Below are 10,000 nucleotides of genomic sequence, written 5' to 3' on the forward strand. Positions count from 1 at the left end.
TTAGGTGAAGTATTAGGGCCTGATTATATTTTGTATACAAATAGATAAGAGTTTCACTGAGTAAATCAGTAGATTCAAGGTCAATTTATTTTATCCTTTAGGTGAAGTATTAGGGCCTGATTATATTTTGTATACAAATAGATAAGAGTTTCACTGAGTAAATCAGTAGATTCAAGGTCAATTTATTTTATCCTTTAGGTGAAGTATTAGGGCCTGATTATATTTTGTATACAAATAGATAAGAGTTTCACTGAGTAAATCAGTAGATTCAAGGTCAATTTATTTTATCCTTTAGGTGAAGTATTAGGGCCTGATTATATTTTGTATACAAATAGATAAGAGTTTCACTGAGTAAATCAGTAGATTCAAGGTCAATTTATTTTATCCTTTAGGTGAAGTATTAGGGCCTGATTATATTTTGTATACAAATAGATAAGAGTTTCACTGAGTAAATCAGTAGATTCAAGGTCAATTTATTTTATCCTTTAGGTGAAGTATTAGGGCCTGATTATATTTTGTATACAAATAAATAAGAGTTTCACTGAGTAAATCAGTAGATTCAAGGTCAATTTATTTTATCCTTTAGGTGAAGTATTAGGGCCTGATTATATTTTCTATACAAATAGATAAGAGTTTCACTGAGTAAATCAGTAGATTCAAGGTCAATTTCCTTGAAATTCAAATATATGTAATCGGAATCTGTACGAAATTAAACGATGAATAATTCTTAGCTTATGGAAAAAACGTACCTTTAACGTTGTAGCAACCCTTATTAAAGTATTTTAGCTAATCTATCTTTATTTACCGTATTTTTACAAGGCCTCAAATCTAAACTTTCCAAATTGTTACTATTATCATTAAATGCTAAGCTACAATCCTTATTGGAAAAGCAGGATGCTATAAGCCCAGGGGCCCCAACAGGGAAAATAACCCAGTGAGGAAAGGAAACTAGGAAAAATGAAATATTTTAAGAATAGCAGCAACATTAAAATAGATATTTCCTATATAAACAATAAAAACTTCAACAAAACAAGAGGAAGAGAAACTAGATAGAACAGTGTACCCGAGTGTACCCTCAAGGAAGAGAACTCTAACCCAAGACAGTGGAAGACCATGGTACAGAGGCTATAGCACTACTCAAGACTAGGGAACAATGGTTTGATTTTGGAGTGTCCTTCTCCTAGTAGAGCTGCTTGCCATAGCTAAAGAGTCTCTTCTACCCTTACAAAGAGGAAAGTAGCCACTGAACAATTACATTGCCGTAGTTAACCCCTTGGGTGAAGAGGAATTGTTTGGTAATCTCAGTGTTGTCAGGTGTATTGAGGACAGAGGAGAATCTGTAAAGAATAGGCCAGACTATTCGGTGTAAGTGTAGGCAAAGGGAAAGAACCGTAACCAGAGAGAAGGATCCAATGTAGTACTGTTTGGCCAGTCAAAGGACCCCCTAACTCTCTAGCGGGAGAAATAGACCTTTTAACTAACATTAAAAATGTATTGAAGACATGATTGGCAATCTGCAGCAGTAGTCTGCTTGCGTTTGAAGGCCTGTATAAAATCCTCAAAATAAATATGCAGTGTAATGCTCCCTTTTCATACCGCAAGGAATTTCAGTAGTAGGCCTACACGAGTAAACAAAATGAAAGAAATAGTGAAATAATTCATGGAACCCCATAATGACTATAGTCCATTTCTTTTAGCGATGCAGATTTGCACCGACTCGCAGCGGTGCCCTTTTAGCTCGGAAAAGTTTCCGGATCGCTGATTGGTTGGACAAGATAATTCTAACCAATCAGCTATCAGGAAACTTTTCCGAGCTAAAAGGGCACCGCCGCGAGTCGGTGCAAATATGCATCGCTAAAAGAAATGGACTATAGTTGATAGAATTATAAGAAGGAAAGTTATTAAAGGGCAAATATATACATTGTAATAATTTGCGTGAAGTTATAGATAGCTGTAATTGAAATGCCAGCTTTTAGAAATGTGAGAGATGATTTAATACCAAACTGGGGATTTAGAAATAATTGACAATAGGGGGGTCATCCTTATGGAGCCATGGTAAGCGTTATCGACTTGTAATCCGAGTGGCCAGTGTTTGATTTCCGAAGTGGACGTGGAGGGACGAAAGGTGCTTCCCTGAGAACTAACATGTCTCTAGAGACCTAAGCAGATAATAGTGTGCATACTTAATTGATAAATTATATGCCATCAAAACAGTTAGGCTGGTTGCTGTGGCCTGATTGGTAACGTCTCTGCCAGGTGATCGCCAGTCGGGGGTTCGAGTCCCGCTCAAAGTCGTTAGTGCCATTAGTGTCTGCAACCTTACCATCCTTGTGAGCAAAGGTTGTGGGGTTTGGGGGAGCCTATAGTTCTATCTGCTGAGTCATCAGCAGCCACTGCCTGGCCCTCCCAGGTCCTAGCTTGGGTGGAGAGGAGGCTTGGGCGCTGATCATAAAATATATGGTCAGTCTCTAGGGCATTGTCCTGCTTGATAGGGCAATGTCTCTGTCCCTTGCCTCTGCCATTCGTGAGCGACCTTTAAACCCTTTAAAATCGGTGAAATTGATCAAAAGATCAAGAAGTTTTAAATAAAATAACAAGAGTTAATATGCATTACGTAGACAGAAGAATAATATTGTATTTTCTAGACTCGTCAAATAATAATGATTGCAAATAACCCATCAAATGAGCTGTGTTTTATCGGATATTACTGGATGTCATAAAGTATTTTTACTTTCCTTTAAGGGTTGTTTTTCCTGCATATATTGAATTAGGTAATGCCATCCTTCTTCATACATTATTCAACTGAAAGTCTATAGATCTTTATTGTAAAGCCACAGTCATTTGTAAGCATTTCGGTCGTTATTTTCACCATTTTTATTCTTCTTGAGAAGTGTGTTTGCAGGACTTGTTCATCTTTGTATTTCTTATTATGTAATTTTTGTGGTACAGGAGCTTGATTAAAGGTTGGAGGTGAAAAAAATTCTAATTATGAGATACTACCGCTAGAGAGCTATGGGGCCCTTTGACTGGCCAGATACTACTACATAGGACCATTCTCTCTGGTTACGGTTCTTTTCCTTTGCCTACACAGACACCGAGTAGTCTGGCCTATTCTTTACAGATTCTCCTCTGTCCTTATACACCTGATAACATTGTGGTTACTAAACAATTCTTCTTCACTCAAGGGTTTAACTACTGCACTGTAATTGTTCAGTGGCTACTTTCCTCTTGGTAAGGGTAGAAGAGACTCTTTAGCTATGGTAAGCAGCTCTTCTAGGAGAAGGACACTCAAAATAAAACCATTGTTCTATATTCTTGGGTAGTGCCATAGCGTCTGTACCATGGTTTTACACTGCCTTGGGTTAGAGTTCTCTTGCTTGAGGGACACTCGGGCACACTTTTCTATCTAGTTTCTCTTCCTCTTGCTTTGTTGAAGTTTTTTATAGTTTAAATAGCAAATGTTTATTTTAATATTGTTACTATTCTTAAAATATTTTATTTTTCCTTATTTCCTTTCCTCACTGGGCTATTTTCCCTGTTGGGGCCCCTGGGCTTATAGCATCGTGCTTTTCCAACTAGGGTTGTAGCTTAGCATTTAATAATAATAATAATAATAATATTCATAATAATAATAATAATAAGTTGAATTGAATCTATGATAAAAATTGCTCAACTTTAAAGCACCATCCCCCCCTAATCTAAAATTGAATGCCTCGGTAAAATTAATGAGCATAGATTGGATCAAAGCATTTATTTTCTATATGTTGCTACCCCGAACCTAATTATCTAAATTAGGAATTAACGATTCCAATGGTTATCCAACTTTTGGAATATTGATAATCTAGATTAAAGTCCCGCTTATTCCCCAATGACTGACATCTACATTGAATACGTTATTGAACGTTAATTAAATTAGTAAAACCTACAAGTACTGCATTTATTCTTTACCAAGCTGAAACGTAAACACCAGATCGGAAATAGATAAAAGGGTGGAATCTAGGGAGGAAGGTGGTGGGAGGACAGGGGTCCTACGGTCCTACTTACTGTGAAGGAAGGGATACGCAATTCTCTAGGATGGTAATTTTAAAGTAAGGAAGAAATTGCTTGTGATGGAGGATAATTTACCAATCCAGGATAATTATCTCTTGAAGAAAAAAGTCCATAAATCTGGAGAAACTTTTCTTTAAACGACGAAAGTTTATAAGTCAGAAAAGACTGTATTTTGAAGAATGCAAAGTTATAAGGAAGAGCACTTTTGAAGAATGAAAGGTTGTCTGGTAATAATGACTTTTTTAATGAGGGAAAATTTACGACTCTTAAGATAGATCACATTTAGAATAGACATTTATATCTCACGAGAAAAGCAATGCTACGTTAAAGACTACTCGTAATAAATAAAAAAAGGAAATGTAAATACACTACTAAGTTTACCCCCAGCCTATATGGAAATTTCCAGCCCTTAACCCCCAGGGGTTATTTTTTTTCAAGCACAGTTTGCAGTATATATTTTTTTAAATTGCTCTAACAGCCTTAATTTTCGTCATAGAGAGGCCAGGTTGGTCTCATTCTCTTGGAATAGCAGTTTTTTTGCAAGGACGTACCGGTACGTCCATGGGGGTAAAGGGATGAGTTTTGTGAAACGTACTAATACATACTTTGGGGGTAAAAGGGTTAGTAAAGCATACATACTTTCTGTGACGGTTCCTGATACTCACTGTTTTTGGAATTGAAACTCGCTTCCGGTACTTTGCGATACTTGGGTGGTCTAGATGAAAAGCAGGGATAATGCAGTTCTTAGTCTTGATGTGATAAGATGAACCTTTGTTGATAAAAGATTTGAAATATATTTATCGATTAGATATATTGCATATTCATGGCGTTAGTAGTAGTAGTAGTAGTAGTAGTCATATATATCGTCCAATTGGGACGAATCCCAATTTGTATGATATGCATCTTCATCAATAATCGAAAATTTATAAGAGCTACTACTACTACTACTACTACAAGTAATAATAATAATAATAATAATAATAATAATAATAATAATAATAATAATAATAATAATAATGAATTGCTCATGCAAAACAATTTTTCTGTAGTGAGGATTTTATCCTGAACATAACTCAAGCTTATTTCTTTTGTATCTATTGCCATAAGCTATTAAGGTTTAGTTTTGTAAAAGTTTTCCATAAGATAGTTGTATGGAGACCGTTTCTAGCCAGCCTCGAGAATGGTCGTTGTCTAGAACAGTCTCTCCCGGAAGGGGAATAGTTGTCGTGTCCTTGCCGGACTCCCGGCAAGACTGAGTCCTGGATTTGTTTGTGCACCCTTAGATCCGTTGGTTGCGATGTCTTGGGGATAGTCTTCCAGTTTATGCTCTCTTTGTGGAGAGAGACTGCCGCTAAGGGAGAGTGGTGACTAGAGGAACCTTCCTGCTCCTTGGGGATGTTCTTGACCAGGGCAGGTTGTCGGTCTCTATCATCCTTCCTTCACTTATTTGATGGAGAGTGAGAAGTCATAAATTCGATTAACGAAAGTTAGGAGTTATCCAATAGTGTGATCTCACTTGGAGAGAGAGATCCTCTAAGGGTCCTCAGTCGAGTGTTTCTTCCAGAAGGAGTCTCCTGCGTCTTTTCCCTATTATGTCTCTTAGTTTCTAACCTGACACTATGTATCTGGCATTAAACTCCGGAGGGAACCTCTGCCTTGGTTGCTTTCAGTAAAGGAGTTGGAGATGCAATGGGGGTTGGACACCCAATGTGTTTGGAGGTCTCATGTCTAGTCAATGAGGGTCTACAAGAGGTGCCATCTGAAGGAGAGGGTTCCAGGGAAGAACATCCTTGCAAAACATGCCTCTTACACTTAAGAGTGCATTCAAGTAAAGTTTGTTTATCACATTCGGAGAAAGAATGAATAGCATGATCGGGTGACTCGTAATTAGCACATTCTAATGGGATCTTGCAAATTGGTCGGGAGTTATGTACGTACCATGTTCCGGATCAATGCGTCAAATGCATTCAAGCAAGATCTGCATAGCGCGCTCAGTAGAAATGTGACTCGCATTCAGAAGAAATGTGTAGCATGTTCAGGAAGCACATGTCAAGCATGCTAAGGAGGCATACCCTGGACATTTATATGAGGAACATCTACAACATTCATGTGATGTGTCTCTAGCATGTCCAGGTGAAGTACATCTGTAGGAGGAGATTTTGGATGAGATGCAAGCTGGCAAAGCGTGTCTGGGTGAGGCATGTGAAGAAAGCACATCTGGAAGAGGTGCTTTGGGGTGAATCCCGTCTAGGGAAGGCTCTAAAAGCTGAAGCACGTCTGGAAGAGGTGTGTTGGAACAAAGCGTGTCTAGGAGAGGTGCTAGAAGACTAAGCGCATCTGGAGGTTGAGGCACATCTAGAAGAGGTACTGGAAGGCGAGGCGTGGCTGGTAGAGGTGCTTTGTGGTTAGGCATGACTGGGAGAGGTGTTAGGAGTTGAAACTTGTCTGATTGATGATGGCGAGTGGTCTCTAGAGGATCCTTCTGACAGCTGACGGGGAGAAGAGGAGACTTGCCTATAATCCTCCTCTAAATAGGAAGGATCTAGGAGTGGTTGTACAACAACCCTGTGAGCACATTCTGAAGAGACAGAGTGCTTAGGAGGAGGAGACTATCTATGAGGGCTAGGGTCAGGCACTCTTAGAAATCCTCTGGGCAGGTGACGAAGGGCATTCCCTTAGGAAGGACACCTGAGAGATAAGTCTCCCTCTGAAGACTCCAAATGTGGCTGAGAAATGACTGCAGACTTCTCTGAAGACTCCAAAGGGCTGACATCTTTCAAAACGAGGACTTGAAGATACTTCTGCTGGTGTCTGGAAGACAGAGTCTGCATCAATTTCTGCTCCAAAGGAAAACCTTGGATACTTAAGGAGGGGCACAGCAAATATAAAGGATCTTCCTATTGAGGAGGTTCCACCATCTTTCTAGGGGAAACGGAAGGACCCTCTTGCCCCATGGCTTGCCCTAAGGCTAAGGATAAAGGTCCGGCACTCTTAATCGATTGGCCCCCGGAGGAAACCAATGGAGAAGAGACGGAGGGTAGAGTACCGGGTATAGAAGAAGGAAGTCAGGCCTCCTTAGACTTCAGGGATGACCCTGATGGCGAAGAATCACTTATGGACTGCTACTTTGTCCACCTGCCATACTTCTCTCAATATGAGGGTGACCACTAACGACATTTGTTGCAAGAGGTGGGTGCCCGAAGTCCTGGCTGCAGGAGTGTCCTCTTATAAGTCTGGCATAGCTGATAAGGATAAATCTCCCTTGTGCTCATAAAAGTACCAAAGATCTTACGTGTCACTCCTGAGCAGTTCCTCACCTCTGCAGGCATCCTTAAACACACTTGAAGTCCCAAACACGATGGGATAAAGAAAAAGTCAAGTTAATAAAGCTGCCAATATTCCAGCCAGTGACATCCATCCTCACTGACAGCTACCTGTTGGGTGACACCTCATTTTAATTTTACGTACAGTATTCCAGCTTCCCTGTTATCATTCCCCTATGTAAAGGACGATGGTTTGTGTTTGTGTAGGAACAAAATGTCTGTTAAGGTCTGTCTACTGTTTAAGGTGAATCATTGAAGGATCTAGTAGTTGTTGTACAACAACCCTGTTTAAGGTGAATCATTGAATCGATAAGGTGAATCATTGAAGGATCTAGTAGTGGTTGTACAACAACCCTGTTTAAGGTGAATCATTGAATCGATAAGATGAATCATTGAAGGATCTAGTAGTGGTTGTACAACAACCCTGTTTAAGGTGAATCATTGAATCGAGAAGGTGAATCATTGAAGGATCTAGTAGTGGTTGTACAACAACCCTGTTTAAGGTGAATCATTGAATCGAGAAGGTGAATCATTGAAGGATCTAGTAGTGGTTATACAACAACCCTGTTTAAGGTGAATCATTGAATCGATAAGGTGAATCATTGAATCGATAAGGTGAAGCATTGAAGGATCTAGTAGTGGTTGTACAACAACCCTGTTTAAGGTGAATCATTGAATCGATAAGGTGAATCATTGAAGGATCTAGTAGTGGTTATACAACAACCCTGTTTAAGGTGAATCATTGAATCGATAAGGTGAATCATTGAATCGATAAGGTGAGTCATTGAATCGATAAGGTGAATCATTGAAGGATCTAGTAGTGGTTGTACAACAACCCTGTTTAAGGTGAATCATTGAATCGATAAGGTGAATCATTGAATCGATAAGTGAATCATTGAATCGATAAGGTGAATCATTGAATCGATAAGGTGAATCATTGAAGGATCTAGTAGTGGTTGTACAACAACCCTGTTTAAGGTGAATCATTGAATCGATAAGGTGAATCATTGAATCGATAAGTGAATCATTGAATCGATAAGCAGGAAACAACTTATGTAATTACCTTGAAAAGTATAAAGTATATAGAGTTGTGGTGGCCTACTGGAAACATCCCTGCCTGGCAATCACTGGACCAGGGTTCAAGTCCCACTCAAGCTCGATAGTTTCCTGTAGTGTCTACATCCTCACCATCTTTGTGAGCTAAGGAAGGGGGGTTTTGGGTAACCTATAGAGCTACCTGCCGAGTCATCAGCAGCCATTGCTTGGCCCACCCTGGTCCTACCTCAGGTGAAGAGCTAGCTTGGGCGCTGACCATATGTATATGGCAATCACTGGACCAGGGTTCAAGTCCCACTCAAGCTCGATAGTTTCCTGTAGTGTCTACATCCTCACCATCTTTGTGAGCCAAGGAAGGGGGTTTTGGGTAACCTATAGAGCTACCTGCCGAGTCATCAGCAGCCATTGCCTGGCCCACCCTGGTCCTACCTCAGGTGAAGAGCTGGCTTGGGCGCTGACCATATGTATATATGGTCAGTCTCTAGGGCATTGTCCTGCTAGCTAGGGCATTATCAATGTCCCTTGCCCCTGTCATCCGTGAGCGCCCTTTAGACATATTGCTTGAATATATATTTCCAAAGTTAACAAACAACTGCATATATTTACCTTGGTCTTCAGAATTGTAGGAATAGATGTGGCTGTCATGTCCATAACTCAATAGATATGGACAAAGGAAGAATAGAAACCATGTACCCAGGAAGAGAGATGTTTTGAACAGCTTCTTGTGATCTGAAAAAACAAGTTCTTTATTAATAGGGATTGAAAACATTATGGTTTCATTTTAAGTGTTATTACAAACACTTCAGGCCTTTTTAATTTGTTGCAAATAAAAGCATTTATTAAATTTATTTTTTATTTTATACTTCATTCTCCAGACAAACAGGAATACGCTATAACAAATGGACAGCAACTGGCCTCTTTGTTATGCTAGGCTTAGTACATAAATACATACATATACCAAAGGCACTTCCCCCAATTTTGGGGGGTAGCCGACAACAACAAGAAACAAAACAAAAAAGGGGACCTCTACTCTCTACGTTCCTAGGCTTAGTAACATGGGAATATCACAGACTTTGTCCAAGTTCATTGTTTACTTTATTGGAGACTGACGCTGGTTTTTTTTAGTTTTTTTTTTTGAAGTAGCATAATCATTAGATGGTATTTTGAACCAATCAAGAGCTTCCAAGTATTTATGCATCGAATATTTCGGTAATTTATTGTGAAGTCATCTCTTTCAGTAATTGGTTATAATTATAATGATTTCTATTCATTATATAGTTTCTGTTGCTCATGTGAAAGTCAGAAATAAAATCGAAATAAATACCCACATAGTTGGCATGGGCATCACATCCATTATTTCTTGCCAGATCCATATGTACCTGCCAAGAACGTTTAATTGCACGCAAAGCAAACTACGACAAAGACCAATTAAAGGAATAAAATTATATCATATTTTAAGTTCACGCCAGATGCATAAATCATGAATTTTCCAAAAGGTATCTCATTTTTAAACTATTTGTGACCATTATTATTTGGATCCTTCTCTCTGGTTACGGTTCTTTCCCTTTGCC

General features: G+C 39.2%; 1 protein-coding gene across 2 annotated transcripts in view; it reads right to left on the minus strand.

Annotated features, from left to right (window-relative positions):
- LOC137630377 (uncharacterized) overlaps nucleotides 1-10,000 on the minus strand; it is a 37,448-nt gene that overhangs the window by 19,032 nt on the left and 8,416 nt on the right. For both annotated transcript variants that reach the window (XM_068361814.1, XM_068361815.1), the window contains exons 2-3: nucleotides 9,036-9,158; nucleotides 4,716-4,819 (exon numbers count right to left, since the gene is read on the minus strand). In XM_068361814.1, the coding sequence (XP_068217915.1) occupies nucleotides 4,716-4,819; nucleotides 9,036-9,158 (227 nt within the window). The remainder of the gene's footprint in view (nucleotides 1-4,715; nucleotides 4,820-9,035; nucleotides 9,159-10,000) is intronic.

The sequence above is a fragment of the Palaemon carinicauda genome, chromosome 38 (genome assembly GCF_036898095.1).
Source record: "Palaemon carinicauda isolate YSFRI2023 chromosome 38, ASM3689809v2, whole genome shotgun sequence".
In the NCBI taxonomy this organism is placed as follows: Eukaryota; Metazoa; Arthropoda; class Malacostraca; order Decapoda; family Palaemonidae; genus Palaemon; species Palaemon carinicauda.